The sequence below is a fragment of the Myodes glareolus genome, chromosome 20, assembly GCF_982192425.1.
Source record: "Myodes glareolus chromosome 20, mMyoGla1.1, whole genome shotgun sequence".
NCBI lineage: Eukaryota > Metazoa > Chordata > Mammalia > Rodentia > Cricetidae > Myodes > Myodes glareolus.
Genome location: NC_142045.1, coordinates 2,709,412 through 2,730,888, shown reverse-complemented (window position 1 = coordinate 2,730,888; position 21,477 = coordinate 2,709,412). Strand labels below are relative to the sequence as shown.

The 21,477-nt window shown below is 40.9% G+C and overlaps 1 protein-coding gene across 1 annotated transcript in view; it reads right to left on the bottom strand.

Moving 5' to 3' along the window:
- Positions 1-21,477, bottom strand: part of LOC148118756 (contactin-associated protein like 5-1-like) — a 918,003-nt gene that overhangs the window by 484,324 nt on the left and 412,202 nt on the right. The window contains exons 5-6 of the mRNA XM_087899418.1: positions 15,805-16,008; positions 6,894-7,078 (exon numbers count right to left, since the gene is read on the bottom strand). Coding sequence (XP_087755544.1) covers positions 6,894-7,078; positions 15,805-16,008 — 389 coding nt within the window. The remainder of the gene's footprint in view (positions 1-6,893; positions 7,079-15,804; positions 16,009-21,477) is intronic.

Sequence of the window (21,477 nt, the reverse complement as noted above, 5' to 3'; positions counted from 1 at the left end):
AAAGTGGATCCTAGTTATAAACGAAGGACATCGAGCCTATAGTTCATGATCCCACAAAAGCTAAATAATAAGGTGAACCCCAAGAAAAGCATATATAGAGGGCACCTGGAAAATAAAAACAGACAAGATCGTCTGACAAAATTGGGAGCATGAGAGCTGGATGGAGAAGGAGGGGGAGAAGGGAAAGAAGAAGGGAGAAGGGGAGGGTTGAGGAGAACTTGAGGGAATGGGATAGTCGAGATTGAGTAAGGACAGAGGTGAGAGCAAGGAAAGAGATATCTTGATTGAGGGAGCTGTTATTGGTTAGCAGAAACCTGGCTCTAGAGAAATTCCCAGAAATCCAAAAGGATGACCCCACCTAAGACCCTAAGCAATAAAGGGGAGGGGCCAAATCTTAACTTACCCTGTAGTCAGACTGATGATTATCTTAAATATCACCATAGAACCTTTGTCCAATAAAAGATGGAAACAGATGCAGAGACCCACATCAGAGCACTGGATTGAGCTTCAAAGGTCCAGTTGAAGAGTGGAAAGAATATGAGCAAAAAGGTCAAGACCACGAAGAGTTCATCCACTGAAACAATTTACCCGAGCTAATCGGAGCCCACCAACTCCAGCTGGACTGGGATTTTTAGCTATTTTTAAAGAAAATAATGTATTTATTAGTGTATATGTGTTTGGGTGCACGCATGTGTGTGTGTGTGTGTACTTATACACTAGTGCAGTTGTTCTAAAGATGGCATCAGATCCTCTGGAGCTGGAGTTACGGGCAGTTGGGAGCCCCCCTTGTGCAGAATGGGACTCAGCTTGGGTTCTCTGGAAGGGCAGTATGTACTCTTACTAGATTGAGACCTCTTTCAAGTCCTCCACACATGTGAAGTAAAGTATTCAAAGATTTTAGTTAGTCTAGTTTGGAGTTTTGCATGGTTCCTGGTTGTTGTCGTTGTTGTTGTTTAGTTTTAAATTTGTGTTCTTTTTTTTTTTTTGGTATCTTAATTTAAGATTTTTTTTTAAATTTCTCCTAGTGTGTATGGAATGTCTGGGTGTAAACCATATGCTTTTAAAATGTTTATATGATTTAGGGTAATTATTGGAGAATGATGTGAAATGGGATCACTGAGACCTCTTGAAAGCAAAGGACTTCTTGAACTACAGGGACATCGGAGGACAAAGATCCTAAAAATATCTTTCTAAACTGCTTCTGGCTCCAGGATGGAGGGAGGGAGAAAGGCCGTCTGTCATCTTCTCCAGCATTTAGATCAGTTTGTGGTTTCAGTGATGTGTGTTTGCAGAACATTCCAGGAGCTGTCCATCACCTCCCTACTTCTTACCTGCTTGTCAGGATTTTGTAAGGCCTGATCTCTGCGGTATCTAGGACATAATCAAAGCAGACAGCTGCAAACATCTTATGATGGTAAATGCTATACCAACTGATTCACAAATATCACAGAATCACTGATGGGAATGCATTCTATTGCTGTGATAAGACAGCTTGAGCAAGGAAAATTATAGGAAAAGCTTATTAATGCTTCCAGTTTAAGAAGGTTGATTTGAATGACCAACATGGGGTGGAGCATAGATAACTGCAGGCAGGCAGGGATAAGACTGGAACAGTAGCTACGAACTTATATTTTGGTTCATAAACACTGGGCAGACAGAGAGAGCTAATTGGAAAAGGCTTGGCCTTTTTAAAATTTCAAAGTGCTGCTCCCAAGTGACACACCTTCTCCAACAAGAACACATCTCCTAAGCCCTCCCAAACAGTTCCATTAACTGGGTTCAAGTATGTAAAAATGAGTCTTGATGGCCCTTTTGATTCAAAGCACATGGTGTGAAAGGAGTCATGGGCACCACATTTTTTTGATCAGGAGTTCTACATTTTGGTAAAGCTTATAAATGAAGATAGACTTGCATAATATAATTAGCCCTGACACAAACTACAACAAAGGAGATCTGGAAAATATCCTGGCATGCTCTGACAGTGGGTCCCGGGAAATGGCATCAGCATCCTTCCAACTGTAGGAGTCTGTATCTCATGTGTACACAGAGTTCAGGGAGTGTGATTTCTGCTAGCAGAATGCACTGTGATGGAGCCCATCCTCGACATGGATAGCAATGTTCAGTGACGCTCCTACTAACAGCTGCAGTGGTTTTGCTTCTGAGTAGCTGATATTTCGAGTTCTTATCTTTTAGCTTGTGGGTGGGAAATAATTGAATACTACTTGCCCTCTACCTAGAAGGTTCTTTCTTCTCCTCATCTACTCTGAGGTAAATCTTCAAGGCTAAAGGCTTCTGAAAAATAATTCTTGTCTTCCTGTACAGCTGGTGTCTGCCATCACCCTCAATTTGTCTTCTTTTTATGATGTCTAGAGCAACCTGTCTGCACATTCTGGCAAAAGTTTGAGGTTCCTGAAGCAGCAACTGCTTAAGAGAAATATTTCAAGGAGTTTTGTTCTTAAGAAGTGTTTCTCACAGGCAAGGATACTGGAAGGAAGGGTCTCCGACTTCATAAACTAAGTGATATCACTGAGTTTCGTTTACTTGAAAACTATCAATCATTTCAATGTCAAGCAGCTGTGATCTCATAGAATATCTGTACAAGTGAGATCATACACTGGCACACGGGCTTGCAAGTCAGTGGTGAATTAGGTAATGGCATTGATTTTAGAAGTCACCTTGGGCATTAAAGTATTTGAAAAAAATTGTGAGATTGAACAATGACTTTATGGTATTCTTTTTGTCAATGTTATTTTCAAGTTCATTAAAGACACTTCTGTGCTTTGATGTAAATCTAAGCTGCTGTGTTCTCTTTGTTTTTTCAATCAGTTAAACAAGTTGACACAAGAAAGTGATGGGTACTCAAGGATGTTCAATTTTCAACAATTCAAAAATACCTACCTGATATCCTGTCTTTTGAGTCACAGACTGTCAATGCATCTTTTGAAGTCACTGAATGACATACATTAGCTATACTACTGAGCAGAAGTTCGGATTAAAGAAAAGACCTATCTTAAGTTTCATGATAATGATTGACGAAAGAGAAAGTCTGCTCCTAATCTTTCCTTTTTATCTTCATATGTCACCCTTTAGTTCCCTATCCTTCCAGGGTCTTAAATTGTGTTCTGAGGCTTCCTAGTCGTTGTTCAACAACCCATTCTAGTCTAGTTTCTTTTCCTGATAAAAATACCCTGATCAATCAACTTAAGAAAGGAAGGGCTTATGTTTACTCAGTGTTTAAGGTTACAATCCATCTTGGCAGTAATAAAGTTTGAAGGAGCTGGTCACATGCTACCCACTGTCAAAAAAGAAAGCAATTAATGCTTGTGCTCAGCACATGTTCTTCTCTTAATATCACCCAGCTCTTCCCAAAGAATGGTGACACAATAGGTGTGTGTGGGGGGGGTTCCCCTCCAATTCAATTAACCTAATCAAAACAATCCTCTATTCTGACTGGTTTTATATCAACTTGACCTAAGTTAGAGTCATTTGGGAAAGGGGAGCCTTATTAAGAACATTTCCCTACTAGATTGGCTTCTGGAGAAATCTGTGTGGCATGTTCATGATTGATAATTGATGTAGAAAATCCCTATTCATAATAAGTGGTGCCTTTCATGGGGTTTTGGTCCTGGCCCTGTGATATATAAGAAGCATTCTGAGCTTATCCTAATGAGAAGCCATTAGGAGCAAGCCAATAAGAATTCCTCCATGGTTTCTGCATCAGTCCCTGCCACAAGGATTCTATCTTGAATTACTGATCAGGACAACTGCCCTGATGTCCTGGATGGTGGAGAGATACTTGGAAGTGTAAGAATTGCCTGCAGGATTTCTGAGTAAAGACAGCTGATCCCTCTCATAGAATTTCTGACTCAGTAGGTCTGGATAAAACCTAAATGGGTTTTATTCAATATAATTTTAGGGAGTTGCCGAGTGATCTGAGCTCTGAAATAAATAATTAGAATTGCTAACTACCCTTCAAATAGTTGTTCAATGTTCTTTATTCACCATAATTTAAATTATTTATTTATAAAGGCCTACATATGCTCTATCAGTTAATCTTTGGCTAAATTTTTATTTCAAAAACGTTATATGTATTCATAGGAATGATATTTATTCCTATGAGTACAAATGTCCCAAGAGACTAGAGGAAGATATCAGATCCATGGCACAGAAGACAGAGGGAATTATGTTTTACCTCTATGTGTATGGGAACTAAACTCAAGTCCTCTGCAAAAGTATTATATGTTCTTATTGTCTTTAGTGAAAGACACATACAAACACACACACACACACACACACACACACACACACACACACAAACACACCAAGAATTTACAAGTGCAATTTTATGTGTGCATAAAATTCATAATCTTATTCTGGCTAAGGAATACATTGCATAGAATTCAATAAAGATGAGCAATGTGTTTATCTCTGTTATATTCTACAGTAATGAGCTGATTCTTAGACGCTTTGGATCCTTTATGATATATTTTTCTAAATCTTTATCGGTAATCAAAATCTCTGTTATACTTCTATCCTTCCTTCCTTCCTTCCTTCCTTCCTTCCTTCCTTCCTTCCTTTCTTCCTTCTTTGCTTTCCTCCCACCTTTTTTTCTTTTATGAACCTTTAAGAATGGGAAAAAATCAGTCTTATCTGTCTGGTGGAATAGGCCTCTATATCCATACTCAGTAGAATAAGGCAAATAATTTAATAAAATGTTTTCTTGAATTTTTTTTTAAAAGGGTCATTGGTGATAGTGAATGCTTTAATCCCAGCACTTGAGAAGCAGAATCAGGCGGATCTCTGTGAGTTCTAGGCCAGCCTGGTCTTCAAGAGCTACTTCCAGGGCAAGCTACAAAACTACAGAGAAACCCTGTCTCGAAAAACGAATAAAACGGGGGGGGGGGGGAGGCAGTGGCTGGAGATGCAGCTTTGTTGGTAAATTAACTTTAGCACCAAATGGAGGAGAATGTGGGGTATACACCTGTAATCCTAGTACCCAGGAAATAAAAGCAGAGGGATTAGTCCTTTGAGAGTTCAATGATATCCTGGGCTATATGAGATCCTCTCTTAAAATAACATAATGGCTTTTAATTTAATTGAAAAGCTAATGAAAGGGTTGTGTCTATAGCTTACTGGTAATGTGGCTTCCTAACATGTGAATACCTCTAGTATCAATCCCAAATAACATACACACACAAATATTAACCTTCCACAATTAAGCCATAGAAAAATGAGCTTTCAATCAGGTATCAGGTTAGCAGACTCCCAGCCCAGGCCATCTATAAAACACTGAGTCAAACTTCAAATTGGAGCATTTGTCTACATCGTAGGTATAAGATACCTACGATCTTATAAATGAAGGATAATTACAAAGAAAAGTAATTAGAAATTACCAAATTATTTTCTCAAAAATATTTCATTTAATATAATTCCCAACCTATTTAATTAAGTTTATGCAGTTTATGATTTAATTACAGAAAATGTCTACCAGGCAGCTTTCAAAATTCCTGAGAAATCTGGTCTTCGGCCCTCTTGTACTTAGCTGACGTATGCACAACACCGCTATTGTTTAAACGCTGCCCATTGCGTTGTTGAAGTTTCCGACCTTGTAACCTGCTGTACACGTCTTAGGTTGTACCTTCCGATCAGGCGAACTGTATCCTACGGTAAAGACCCAGTGAGGTTTCCTGATGGAAGGCATGTGCTTCACTGCGTGAGCAGAAAGCCCCCTTTTCTCCCAGCCCCACCAGGAGGGTTCTGTTCTTCTCTCCTCTGTCCCCTGGTCACTGGCCCTTGTCATACTTTGACTATGAGAATAGAAGAACTGCAGACTCCTTTAGTTTGATGCAGTTCACTGATCTCTTCCATCATGGCTCTAGGTTCAGTCCCTAGTACCACAGAAAAGGGAAAAGCAGTTCTAGCTTACTAGCTAGAAGTGCAAATGGGCATGAATGTAAAAGACCAGGGACCCTCTGAGAGCATGAGAGCATGGGTTTTAAGAGCACTGGCAATCTTTAGAAATAAGAATTCCACCATGTGGTTCTGGGGAACTGAACTCAAGTCATCAAGCTTGGTAGAAAATTTTTTTACTAGCTGAGCCATTTTTCTAGTTCACACGAGATTTTGTTAATATTTTCTGTACCTTTTAATACTCCAGCTAATTAAAACTTTTGTTAAAGAATGAATGATTATATGTAACTAATAGATAATAACTTACGGAAGCTGCAAGTACATATATACCCATAAGCGCGTGCATGTGCACGTGCACGCACACACACACAAACACACACACACACACACACTTAAAGACACATACACATGGTTAGCTTCAAAGGCCCACTTGTTATGGCTTAGCATTACCTAGTAAGAGTCAACTGAGTCTTTATTAGACTGGTCTGAATCTACACAATCTCATTTGGCAGGTTCTGCACTGTATAAGTGAGAAGAAAGCTCCGTGACAAGAAACAAATAATAAAACTGCATTTATTCTCTTTGCTCTTGACTGTAGATGTAATATGAATGACTATTTGAGCTCTTGCCTTGACTTCTGTGAAATGATGGGTAACAATCAAGAATCATAACCCAATAAACCCCTTGTTAGCAGATTGTTTTGTTGTTGTTTGTTTTTGTTTGTTTGTTTACACAGCAACAGAAATGAAACTAAGTTACACACATGCACATACATACACAAAGGCATACATGACTACCCACATGCATACATATGTGCATACAGAAAGTAAAAAAGAAGTATTGATTTTAGCTGGGACTCTTGATACCTCATCAGCTGCACACAGCTTGGCAAAGGCATTTCCAGACCTAGCCCAGATGGAGGGACTTAAAGGTTCTCTTTACAGACAACCTGCTCCTGGGAACTAGCAGGGAGGATGCCTTACCTCATAGTCAATGTCCAGGACATCAGTCTCACCCTTGGTCCGGAAGTGCTGCGTGTTTGTGTCCACGGTGAAGTTTGCCTGTTTGCCCACACGCTCCAGGAGAACCGAGTGCCAGTGCTGGTCATCCAGAAGGCTACCCAGCACAGCCGAGGGCGCGATGCGGCTGAGTCTAGCTTTGCTGTCATCTGCAGAGGGGAAACAGGGTGGAGTCTTAGCCCAGGTAGCTTTGAATCCTGCCCGTCAACAGCATTGAGTACCGAGTTCCTGAGGTTTCCTCACATAAACCCCACAGCGCACACCTGCACAGCACAAAACCCTCTGCAGGAGTCATCTACAGGCTCCCCACAGATTTCAGAACCTGATTTTAGCTCAAAAAATACACACCCCACTTCGCAAAAGGAAACATAATGGTTCTGGGACACCAGTGATTGCACGGTGACAGGAATGCTTATAGTATTGGCCACAGGAATAAAATTTAAAAGAGAAGTTTCCATATTCAGAAAAAAAACATTACTAGATTTCTACCTACAGGTTTTCTAATATTATAAATAAGGAAAGCAGATCTTGAACTGGCTTGGGAGGATGCCAATAGTCACACCGAGTATCTGTGCTCACAGGAGCAGAGAGAGACAAACAGTCCAGCTGCAGCTGTCGAGTGCTTACTGCATAAGCTGAGCCTGTCTATCAAAAAAGTTATGACTGCCACCACACAGAATTTTGTCTCAAATTTAAGGGACAGTTATCATTACTGATACCTAATTTTTTAAATCTATAAATATCATGTGTATGGAAATACACATAAGAGTGCAAGTGCACGAGTTCATGTGTAGAGTAGCTCCTCTTCTCTCATGTGTGTGCTGCTGTATACTCTAACCACTGGGCTTTTACAGCAAACACCTTTACACCCAAAAATATCATTTAGGCTCCTGATATATTAATTTCCATTTAAGATAATAGTTTGCATTTCCACCTCCTCATAATACGATAGCTAAGGGTGTCTTTTCTTTCTTGCATTGTGTCATTCTTGACCCTAACTGTAGTCACCTGTGCACAGGTGGCATTATGTGACATTCAGGAGTCAGGAGAAGCTAATATCCTTGTGGGATGCTCACTCCTACCTCTACTATGCATTAATGGTGTTGTTTGTCTCACTGAGTCTGGTTTCCTGCCAAAGTTGGAATGAGAATGCCCCACTTAGCATACTTGAAAAGCAAGGCTGGTGAATTAATATCTGATTCTGTTTTCTTGATTTATTATTTATTTATTCCATGAGCCTTGAATTCTCACCATTGTCAGATTATGCTAATGCCTTAATAAACACCCCTGTCTCTTCTTTTTGACCTTCCTCCAAAGAACATTGTGATCTACCAGAACTGATCATACAGAGAGACGATATGGAGGCAGGTGGAGCTCTCTCTTCCGGAAGTTCCAGGGTTGGTGTAATCCAGTAGTAGTAGGAGAGGTGGCTACATAAACACAGGAAGAGGTGGTGGCTACCCAGCTCTTCTCTTTTACAGGGCACCCCTGCTTTGAGATCACGGATGAAATATCCAAGCATGTTTCATCATTAATTCATGTTGAATTTAGAAACCTAGTTCTTGCTTTATGTTGGAAGTCAGGCAGTTGGTCCTATCTGAACCCCACTAGTGCCCTGTCTTGAATGAAGATCTTAAGAAAACATGCTCACTGAGGTTCGGACTCAGCAAGCTGTGCTGCTAAGCTGAAGCTGGGATATTGGAAGGGGATCTTTAAGTCCTGGCCCTTTAACCTAGTCATCTGCATTCTCAAAATGTATTCTAAGGCAATAAATTAATAGTGATTAATGATTTAAAAGTTAGAGATAATGCTCAGCAGTTTGCAAAGAGATTAAACATACATATAAAATCAACAGAAGGGTATTAGATAACTGTTCAAGCAATATTTTTAAAGTTCTCATAATATTTTTAAATATTTTAAATATCTAGGCACAAAACTACATGTATAGATGAAATCAAAAGTGACAGCTAATAAATAAAATATCTAACAACTTAAAACTCTTAATTTAAGATACATCCAAGTAGAATAAAAATGTGTATGTATCTACATGCACAGTAAACACAACTATGCAAAAACGTCAATAAATACTATAAACTCATAAAATGCTTAAATTTGCCACATAAAAAGTTTTTTTTATATTTTACAGTTAGAATAGCTATTCTAATATCTAGAAAGAACACTATTAAATTACAATGTTAATTCTATGTGAGTTATTAAACGCCACCTGATTACAAAGAGTTTCGTGTGTGTGTGTGTGTGTGTGTGTCTTTGGTGACTGCAGGGTGAGTTCATTGTCTTGAACATGTTGGCCAGGTTCTTAATGTATTCTACCAGTGAGTTATGTCCACACTCATAGGTTCAGTTTTTAATACGTGTATTTACTGATTTATGGGGTTGGTGTGAGTGTGAGCATGCAGTGGTGTACATGTGTAGACCAGAGAAAAAGTTGTAGGAGTTGGTTTTCTTCTTCTGCCTCCTGGGTCCCAAGGTTTGAAATCAGGTTGGCAGCCTTGGGCAACAAGCACCTTTACCCATGGAGCCATCGTGCCAGTGCCCAAGGCTGTTTATTAATTAACTCCAAAAATGAAGATATGAATGAACTCCATCTGCTCCTTCTTTAGTTATTTTTTTGACTAGAACTCAGATATCCTACATTAAAACAAGTGAAAATTGGTTTGATAAAAAAAAATGAGGAAAAAATCTATTTGAGAATTAGTAGCTTAGAATTCTATTGATGAAGAGAGAATAACAATCATCTAATGGCACCTCCCCTAGAAATCTAGATTGTTGTTATGGAAACCATAGAAAACAATTCTCAGCACACTGTCACAGTTTTTATCACGGGACACCTGTTTCCAGTTTTATCTTGGTTGCATTTGATGTTCAGTTATCCCATTTTAACAGATTTTCAATTTATTAAGACAAGATAAAAATCCTCATGAACACCTGAGGAGAACACAAATGAAATAATGAGGAAGAAGCTGCCTTTGGGAACAGAAACATAAAGAAATTTATTTCTAATTAAATGAAACTCTTTTTTTAAATTTAATTTGAACACGATGCAAGTCTTACTTAAACCTTATTGGAATGAATGTGGGAAAGGGGGCGCCTGCACTTTTAAAAGATTTATACTTTTAGGAATTTTTATTTTATATGCATGAATATTTTCCTCACATATGTGTTTGTGTGCAATGTTTGTGCCTGAGGAAGTTAGAAGAGGTCACTATGTTTTTGGGAACTGAAATTATGAATCAAGGGTTGTGAGTTGTCATGCGGGTCCTGGAATTTGAACCCAGGTTGTCTGTAAGAGTAAAAGTGTTCTTAGCTTCCCAGCCACCTCTCCAGCACCCCTTAAAGATTTACTTTTCGCGTTTGTGTGAGTGCACGTGCCTATATCTGTCAGTGTATATGTGCAGTTGAATGCAAGTGTCCATGGAGGCCACAAGAGCACCCCCAATCTTCTGGAGCCAGAGTGTGTGTGTGTGTGTGTGTGTGTGTGTGTGTGTGTGTGTGAGAGAGAGAGAGAGAGAGAGAGAGAGAGAGAGAGAGAGAGAGAGAGGCTGTGCGTGCCTATTAAAGCCAAGAGTGCATTGGATCTTCTGGAGCGAGAGTTGTAGGTAGCTCCAAGCTGATGACGTGGATCTTAGGAAACAAACTCTCTTCCTCTGCAAGAGCAAAAAGTGCTCTTAACCACTGGACTATCTCTTCAAATCCCTCCACTCAGTGTTGTTTTATTTAAAAAGAAAGAGAGAGTGAGAGAGAGAGAGAGAGAGAGAGAGAGAGAGAGAAAGAAAGAAAGAAAGAAAGAAAGAAAGAAAGAAAGAAAGAAAGAAAAGAAGGAGGAGGAAGAGGAGGAAGAAAAGGGATGATGAGGAGAAGAAATTGGTTACAAAGAAGCTGTGTGACTTCCACAAGGACGCAGAGAACTGGTTACCATGCTGTTCTATCTGACCCAAGCTGACAAGCTGACATTTTCTCTATTCTTCCTGCTAGCGAAAGAACAATGCCTGCATTCTTCCCTGTCTCCATGTTCTCACTATCCACATTCAATCCCAGTTCTCTGTTGTTTGTGAGCAGTTTTTCAGACTTGGAGTGGAGGGGTTCGAAAAACGACTGGAAGAATTGGAGAGCAGAGAACTGTGCTGAAGGAAAATAGTGAAACACAATGGCAGAGGACATTGTATAGAATGCCAAGGCAAATGATAGCTGCATAGGTTAGCCAGGATCAGAAGAGCACGACTCTGAGCCGTCTTTTATTATAGACAGGATTCACAAGTGTTCTCCTAAGGCTGCAAGTGAGAGCACTGAAAACAAAGGAAGCGATTCCAGCTGGTTTGTTCCCATCCCCATACCAGCTGCCTTCTCAAAAAGACAGGCCAAAGCTCTGGGTATCAATAAAGCAATGAAATACAAATGTTGGTCGTAGGAAATCCAGTGTAGGTTACTCCATGCTTGCTGCTTGCTGGTGTCCAACTCCTGTGACTTTACCACCGTATAAAGGTGTTCTCATAGTGAGTCTATATGACATGGTTTGGATGCTGCCTGGGTGCTATGTTTTAGTTAACATTACAAAGCTTGACGATAAGTAGAAACTTGTTTGTTTGTTTGTTTGTTTGTTTATCAAGACAGGGTTTCCGTGTGTAGCTTTAGAGCCTGTCCTGGAACTCGCTTTGTAGATCAACTGGCCTCAAACTTACAGAGATTCACCTGCTTCTGCCTCACAAGAGTGCATTGGATCTTCTGGAGCGAGAGTTGTAGGTAGCTCCAAGCTGATGACGTTGGATCTTAGGAAACAAACTCCTTAAAGGCGTGTGCCATCTCCGCCCACCCTAAGTAGAAACATTGTTAAAGCAGGGACTGAGAAGTACTTTTAGATCAATAGTGCTAAGTTCATTGCTTAATTGCTGCTGGGTGATAATTAATATTTACTGACAATTTTGCAGGACCTAGAATCACTTAGTAGACAAATCTCTGGGCATGTCTGTGAGTTTCTAGTCTGTGTTAAGATAGGAAGACCCATCTTAAATGTGGGCAGCAACTTCTCACAGACTCGACACCAGGAGTGAAACGGAGGAGGAAGTTTGCTGAGCACAACACCTGTCTCTCTTTCCTTCCTGACTGCAGACACAACGGGATCACGGGCCATAATACCATTGGATATGCCCAGCCCACCATGACAGACAATAGTACCCTTGCGTTATGAGATGAAATAAGTCCTTCCTTCCTTAAGTTGCTTTAGTTGGATGTTTAGCATAGCAGCAGGAAATAAATACATAGTTCACCACATGCTTATTTCGTAAGGTATAGCAGTTATGAAGTCAGCAGCCTGGGATGCATGAGACCGCATTTCCAAAAAGAGAGAGAGAAATACTGCATAGGACTGTCGTGTGACATAAACAGAATATGCATGTGTGTGTGTGTGTGTGTGTGTGTGAGTGTGTGTGTGCGTGTGTGTGTGCGCGTGTGTGTGTGTGAGTGTGTGTGTGTGTGTGTGTGCACACGTGCGCGCGCCTGGATGTAGGTTCTCAAAATGTAGAAAACTGGAAAGAAATACTTTTTAGAAAAATTGACAATTATTCTAGAAATCTATAAATACATGTTCATTGGCTTAGTTAAAAACATGAAATTCAAAGGAGCTATAAAATAAATGACTACTGAGTTGGATAAACTCACCATTGTCTTGATAAATTGTCATGCAGTCCAGGGCTTTAGCCTCTGAACCCTGCACCTGGCCCCCAAAAGACACCCAAATCTGCTAGTGTTCTGTAACAAGATTCTTATTGTTCTCCATCTGCATGTGCTGGGATAACCCAACATTCTGCTTCAGCTCAGAACTATCGAACTTTGTAAGGATGAGCATTTCACATGCTCTGTGGATGTCCTGATCAGTACTTAACAACAGGTTCCCAGTCCCAGAGTTCTCCTGCCCTTTGATTCTCCACCTGCCCATGTGGTTCCTTTCTTTGTATTTCTACAAAGAACAGAATGCCAGGGGCAATTGAAATGAAGTCTTTGAAAGCTGGGAGGAGAGCCACTCTACCCCAGCCCCCACGGACTGAAGAGTGAAATCTCATGCCCACTTAATAATTCTAAAAAAAAGTCTGTGCTCTACCCTTGGAGTGTAGGACAAGGACAAAGTGAAATTTCACCACAGAACCAATTCTGCCTGCAAAGGACACAGCTAAGGACTAGATAATACAAACTGTCACTTAAACAACAGTGTGCTATATGACTCCGGTTTACCCTTTCTCTTTTAAGGATTTATTTACGTGTGTGTGTGTGTTCGGTGTGTGTGTGTGCTTGGGGTGTGTGTGTGTGTGTGTGTGTGTGTGTGTGTGTGTCTGTTCATGCACGCACGTGGCAGAGGTTGTTCTTCTATTACTCTCTACCTTATTGTTTTGGAGTTTTGTCTGTTCATTTGAAGCAAGGTTTCACACTGGCTTAGAACTCACTAAGTAGGATAAACAGACAGCTTGTGAGCCCAGGGGACCTATGTGTTTCTGCCTCCCAAGTACCAGGATTACAAGCATACACTACTAAGCCTGGTTCTTTATGTGGGTTCTGGGGATTGAACTCAGGTCCTTATGCTTGCATGATAAGAATGTTAGCAAGAGTCATCTCTTCAGCTCATAGTTTACATTGTATCTTCTGTGTTGGGCCTCAATTTTATGAAATACTCTTGGAAATCTGTTCTTTACCCCTACTTCTATTTTTTTATTGATTATGTAGGCCAGGAGCATGCTTGCAGTTGCCACTGATCAAGGACCAGAATAAAGGCCTATTTTGTTTGCTGTTGGGAGTGAGGTTGCACAATGGAGATTCTCATGTTTGCTTTCTGATTATTAAAATACAGTTTGCTCTGATGTCGTCTATGTACTTTGAGTTTGTTCCCAGTATTGAACTATATTTGTCCTTTTGGCCTATTTGATAGTAAATATTAATAGCAATGTGTTTCCTCTCCTTTATACAAATAAGTATTCACTGGGAAACAGGAAGGGAATCTCAGAACAAAGCAGCCCATTTCTGGCCCAGACAGATGGCTCCACAGTTAAAGGCGTTGAGCTGGATGACTTGAGTTAGATACCAGAGAACACATGGGAAGCACGGAGACCCAACTCCTTCTAGTTGTCTTCTGACCTTTACACCTGTGTCATGGCACACCACAGCTACATACAAATAAATGATCGCCATTGATTTTATTTTTTTTTTTTAGTAAATTTTATTAAATTATAAAAGTTTCCATTTCCGCCCCCCCTCCCAACACCCTCCCACTCCCCCCACTCCCCCCCTCCTTCCCCTCCGTCCCCCAGGGCAGTCAGGGTTTCCTGCCCTGTGGGAAGCTCCAGCTCCCTCCCCCTCCCTCCAAGTCCAGGAAGGCTATGCAGTCGGAGGCCCACATTGGAGCAACGGATTGAGCCCCCCGAGGTCCGGAGGGGGAGCGGAAGGAGGAGGAACATGAAAGACGAAATCAGTACTGCGAGGGATGCTATCACCCACTGATACAAGGGAACGGATCTGATGAGAATTTACCAGGGCCAGTCGGACTGGGACTGATCGCCATTGATTTTAAAAAGCCATTTTCTTCTTCTCCCTCCAGCATATTTTTCTTTTTGGGTTTTCTAAAGGAGGGCTCCTTTGGTTTACTTCTATGCCCTAAGGAACTCAGCACCTACCTCTTGTGACCTGCCTTGTCCTTCCTTTCTTCTGTAAGAAGGCATAAAAGATACCCTCCCTTTCGTCCTGGGGTGAGAAGTTGGGTACCATGAATATAGATCTACTGGTGATGAGGCAAGCCCGGGGAGTAGCTCACCCATCAAGGGAAGTGTCTTCCTACCGAGGGAGGCAGAAAGGTGTCCTTTACTACTCCACCTGCCATCTTAGGTCCCAGACCCATCCTTCAGGGCAAGGTCAACTTATCACAGGAAAGCCCAGTAACTTAGTTTCTCCATGCACACATTTTACCTCCCACTAAGAAGAACGATTATGTGTTTCTCCTGACAGTTTTTTAATGTGCCTAATCAGCTCAAATATGAAAAGCTCATTATAACACATGTTTAACATTTTTAAGTTACTTAAGAGTTTGAGTTCTGAAAAAAATAAGGTTAAGTATGTACTTTAAAAGAATTTAAAAGTTACATTGTAGCTTCCCTTACATAGAAATATTGTCTTTTACCACAGAATGATACCTCTGGCAAAAAGAAAAAGAAGTTCTTTCTATCACATGAATATGAAATATTTGGAAATAAGTGCTTTTCTAAGCATAAAGACAAAAGAAGTAGATCACATAGGCAGTGCTCTGGTGACCCCATTTGATGTGCTGGAAGATGCTCTCATGCATGTTATAGTGACCTTGTGGGAAAATCAGTGAATATAAACACCTGCATACCTGAATTTGAATCCCTAACACCCATATCTAAAGGAATATTAATGATAATAACAATAACAACAACAACAACAAAAATGTGTATATGGATGTGAGTGCCTAACCCAGTGACAGAAGTAGGTGAATTTTAAGAGTTTGCTGGCCACCTAACCTAACCCCAAACACAAACCACTGCGTCAGTAAGAGGTATTATCTCAAGGCAATAGTTCAGAGAGAAAAAGGTGGGCATCTAATGTCTTGCACTGTCCTCCACATGTGTGTGCATATATATGTACATCTGGATATTCATGTGCATACAGCACACACACATACATACATACATACACACACACACACACACACACACACACACACGCATGCACCAGAACCAGCGAGCTCCAAGTTCTGTGAGAGGATGACACGAAAAACAAGGTGGGGGTGATAGAGGGAGACACCTGAACATCACTTCTAGCCTCACCAGTCATGAATACATATGATTCAGTCTGACCCTACCTAGGTTCAGGTACAGGGCTAACCTGCCCTTCTGGAGCTCCAGGGTGATATGGTCTCCACGCTGTCCTTCTCCATGGAACAGAACCCCATCTCCTTGCATGCTCTTGAACTTCAGGGAGATCACATCTTTGAGGGTGCTCATCGTCTTCTGATTGAACCTGTACAAAAGCGAGCTCCTGCCATCAAAGTCAGCAACATCTGATTCTGGAAACAGAGAGAAGAGAAAGAGTATTAGTGTGTTTCCTCACATTAATCTTGCTCCCCACCTTTGGTCCTGTTCAGTTCACAGGAATGTTCCTAAAATCTTGAAGATCTATTTTACAAGGAGGCACATGTGGTAGAACCAACCTAAGTAGACTATAAGGAACCATTCATTTCTAGGCACTGAATACACACCAGACTGAAGTAGAAATCCCATTAGAAGTTATTTAACAAAACAAGAGATGAACAGCACCTGGTCCTGGAAGGGAGCTGACACATAACCCTCTTCAATAAGGTGTATTGAGATTGGACCACAGGTCAGGAGGTCTAAGCAACAGACAGAAATAATACAATACACGGAGATCCAGATAAGATGGGGCCTTACAGGGAAGGAGTGGCTTGCTTTGAAGCCTTGAGAGGTGCTTCTTTGACGTGAAGAATAAAAGGAGATAGGGTGAGTGAGAGAAATACATATCTGCTTTGCAAGGGACGCTGAGAAAGGCCAGAGGAGCCTCCTTAGAGAGCGATATTTAGAGCTCACACGAAGAAATCTCTCTGGGGAGTCTTGAACCCATCCTTGGAAGAAATGCAACATCCAATATTTTATAGCCCTTAAGGGTAGAAGACAGACTACCCTTAAATTCTCTGCCCCAGCAAGAGTTGCAGGGAACTGTGGCTGAGTTAGGTCATGTGATGTAGGATAAAGTTGCAGGCCCATGTTCCAGGCTGTGTTTAAGGAGGCAGGATGACAGAGCCACAGACACCGACATCAGGCTTTTGGACCAGTGCCTGGTTTGTAACAACCACTCATGATTTACCTTCTTGCTAATTTGATTCTGATATTTAGAGCCATTTTTTTTTCTCTTCATTCTAAGTTCAAAGCTGGAGTTGAAAAAGAGACATCCTTTCTTCTGGCAACTCTGGCTGGGCAATTCAGTATTTTCCAGAACTCTGTATTGAGAATTCTGAAGATTCTTTGGGGATTAGTGAAAAAGAATGGCCAGTGTAAGGAGACTCATAATTTTGAACATAGGGGTATTGTGATATAGATATTTTGTTATGGGCTGGTAATGTAGTTTTAGGGTTTATGCAAAAACATTCAGTCACTATTATTATGTTGTGGCATTTATTCTTATCTGAAATAGTCCTTTAGTTGAGACATAAACTTAAGGAAATGTGTGTGATACCATAAAATCTCTCTGTATGTACATACATTGTCTAATGTCAACTCAGAATAAGTCTATCTAATTTTTGAAACATAGGCTACTTTGTTGATCAGTAAGACCTGTTTCCTCCATCAACAACATATTCCCCGCATTATGATTTCAGAGTAGAGATTAGTTTAGCCTCATAACCATGGCAAATAACTGACTGACGCAATGTAGAAGTAGCTAGGTCTATGGTAATGTGAACGGAGCTACTGACGCCACCTAAAGGCACGAGGGAGGGAAGGATCATAGGACTCTCTCCTGGAAGTCTAACCATTATCCTTTTCTTCCTTTCCCAGCTGTGAACTTGTGAGATTTGCAAATATAGGGAGCAGACGGTTAGGGAAGGGGACTCTGCAGCTTCCATCAGGCAGTCATTCACAAGAGAGTGAAACTCTGCAGTGAAGCAAGTCTTGTCCTTTCCCTAAAGCTACTTTAATTAATCCCTCACCAATGACAGATTATGCTCTGGAAGTAAGTATAATCAATTTATTTTTTGGTCAAATTGGGCTTTGGTGGCATCCTCACTTTGGTCTGTCTTCTATGCACTATTTAGAAAGTAGGCATTTCTTCACATCTTCCCAGGCAAACTTAAATTATATATTATATTGTGACTCTTTCCTTCACATTCTCATCATATTCAGAATACAAGAATTTTATTTAATCCAACTTAAATTTAGCATCCATTTATCCCCGCCCCTTTGGGTCTTCTCACACTTTAAATCTCAGTTCTTTTCTCTCAACTTTCTCAAGATCAGCTTAATCAAGTTCCATGCATAATATCATGTAGTAATTGACACTATATACCAGCATCATTCCATTTAGCTCATTATCCCTCAATTCTGTTAGTATGAGAGCCAGAGAGTGAAAGTCAGAAAGTTATAATTGAATCAGTTTTATCCAGCAGATATGTATGCACAAACTGACAAGTGTCTGTCAAAATATCCAGTGAAAAAATGATTTGGCTGTGTGTGTGTATATGTGTGTGTGTGTGTGTGTGTGTGCGCACGCACATTCATATACATGTGTAGGTATGCACATGCACTTGTATATGCATGTAAATGTCTTGGTTTGATACTGTATGTCTTCCTTAATCACATTCTACCTCATTTTTGTTGTTTTTGTTGTCGCTATAGTTGAGAAAGAGGCTCATAGAGCCCAGGCTATTTTTGAATTTCCAACACTGTTAAGAAAGACATTTAACTGTTCATCCTCATGTCTCTGTAAGAGTGAACCATGCGCTTGGTTTTATACAGTTCCAGAATCAACTCCAGACCTTGTGCATGGTAAGCACTCTATACAAAATGAACTGCCTCCCTAACTCTTATCTTTCACAGGTAAGGAGCCCGGTTCTTGGCAATGAAGCAGACCAGATGGCCAGTGAACACCAGGGACCCTCTTGTCTCCATCTCAAGACTGAGATTACTGAAGTGTGCCGCTGAGCCAAGCTTTTTACATGTGTGCTTAATACATGTTGCTATGTTTGTGTGGCAATTACTTTACCACTGGGCAATCTCCACCACCCCTTGGAAGACTTATTGTAGGTTACCTTCACAGCCTTTCACTATTTTTATTACAAAAAAAAGTACTGTAAAATGTTATTACTTCTATAATACAAAAAAATGTAAGACTACTTAATTGTAGCTTGTAAGAGAGTCATCATACACCATCTTAGCAGAGTGAACAAGAGGTGAAGGGCTATATGGACAGGATAGAATTATTCTTATTTGAAATCCAGAAGCCATAAAACTCAATTTTTCAGGATTTACTAAGCAATTAAATTCTCAGATGGAGTATTCATAATGACAGCAATTATCTCTCCTGTTCAAGGATATAGAATTATCCTTAATAAATAAAATTTTGAAATACAAAAAGAAATCATGATTTTCTGTAATTACCTTGAAAGTAAAATTCCATAACTTATTCTTTGCATATACAGTTAAGAAAAAGGTCCCCAGTGACTCCATGCTGTAAAAAGAAACGGTCAAGATTTGGGGAGGATTTTTAATCTCCTGTGTGCTTCAGCACCTTCGCGTTAAATGCTGGCACTACATCTATGCACACTGTGCTCCCTGGACATCTAGCTGAACCAGCGGAGCTCTGGGCACTGTTGCCCTGACTTGTACAATGAACATCATGGCCAGACAGAGCATGAGAGCTATAGCTCACCGCTAGATCACCTTTGCAGCTTTATCTCCTCAAGACCTAGCTTCATAATAAGACATATATATTAGAAACACATAAAACATTCCCTTAAGAAAAAGACCTGCCGGGCTGGGAAGAGGGCTCAATGAGTAAAATGTTTGCTATGCATGAATGAGGACCAAACTGAGTTCAGATCCCCAGCATCCCTTTAAAATGGCCGGGAACACCTCTAATCCCAGAGCTACAGAGACAGGCAGATCCCTGGAGCTCACTGGCTAGGAAAGCTAACCAAATAGGCAAGCTCCAGGTTCAAGGAGAGAACCATTCTCCACCATAAGGTATTCATGGGGCTGGAGAGAGGGCTCAGCAGGTAAGAGTGCACACTGCTCCTTCGGTTTCTGGCTCTCACATGAAATAGTTAATGACTGAGTATGACTCCAGATCCTGGTCACCCAGCTTTTTCTGGACTCTGCAAGCATCTGCACTCACAAGTGCACACATACTCCCCCAAACATATACTAATTTTTAGAAGTAAAATAAACATACTAAATAAAGGAGTGTTTAGAAACTGAGGAAGACACCTAATACCCACCTCCAACACATGCACACCCATGTGAGCAAGTACACACAGATGTGCATGGACAAAGTATTGAAAGAGTCCAGTACGTTAGGAAAGAAGACTTGGGGGAGGCAGTTGTGATTGTGATACATTGTAGATCAGTATGAAATTATCAGAGAGTGACCAAGGAATTAAACAAATAAATGCATAACTAAATAATTAATTGTGCTAGACAAGTCACTTGATAATATGTTAAAAATTGATACATCCTACCAGACACACTATTACTTCTAACCAACATGAAATGCATTACCAATTCTGACTGGATTTTGTAAAAGGGTCTCTTGTGTTCATGAACTGATCCTCAATTAGGTGGCCTAACTCCTATGCCAAAAGGTACTGTTTCATCCTGGTGTTGTGGTTTGTTGCCCAGGGTGTGCCAGGTTAAGCCCAAGCCTCATACTGAGCCTTGCTCCCACGTTCCCCAGTGCTATTGAAACATACCACATGTGCACATATACATACTGTGGGTTCCTGCTCTCTTCTGATTGCTGTCATTCTGCACTGTAGCAACTATTGGAGTTTTAATGCCTGTCAATGCACAGAACAACCATATAGCACCAACCAGTGCTTGGAAAGGTGACTGCAAGGTGAATATATACACAGGGAAACTCAACAGTTTCAAAAAGGAAAGGAAGGTATGAATGCACAAAAGAAACATCAGTATGCTGGTCCTGAATAGCACGCTTTGGGAGAGAAGAACCCAGTGTCACAGGAAAGGGGGAGAGGACAAAGAGTACATGAGTACACGAAGCTCCTTGACCAGACCAGGCTATGGACGGCAAGAACTCTGCTTCCCTGCAGGTTTACTGCCCACGGGCGGTGGTCACACCTAATCAGGAAATGAAAATCAGCATTTATTCACAGGTGCATTAGTCTGACCTGCATGAGAAAATACAGTGTTTAACGCCTGCATTCCCACAGCATGAGGAACCTCACCACATCTCCCATGTCATCCTGTTAAAGGTACAGCTCTGAGTACAAAGGGCACCTGATTCCAGGTTTTGTGTCCCACAATAAAGGATTGCACCAAGGACGCAAGGTTATAAGTAGAACTAGTTTGTTAGGAAAGGAAATGTGCTCCTGAGTGTGAGAGCTGCCTAGTGAGCAGAAGGGAAAACGTGTTCCAAAGCCCTGGGCCAGGAGCCACGTGACACTTCATGGGGTAATTATACAGCGCCTGTAATCACAGCTTTCTGGTAGCAGGTGATTTTCTCGAGCGTGTTCGACCTGTGTGACAACTAGGTTAGGACGAGATGCCAGCACCCCTCTGTCAACTGCCTCCTTTCACAAGCTAATCTTGATGCTGCAGTGTCCCATGCCTATTCTCTGCTACAATCCCATACTGTCAACCAGGGAATTACAGTCTTAGTGGAGTCTGACACAGGCCATGTTCTGTGTGTTTTGTGGGGAAACGAAGATGGACAAGTGTGGTTTTGCTTTTTGAAAACAACAGAAGAACTGGAAGAGGGCTGACTGAGTGCTTCGGAGCATCAAACA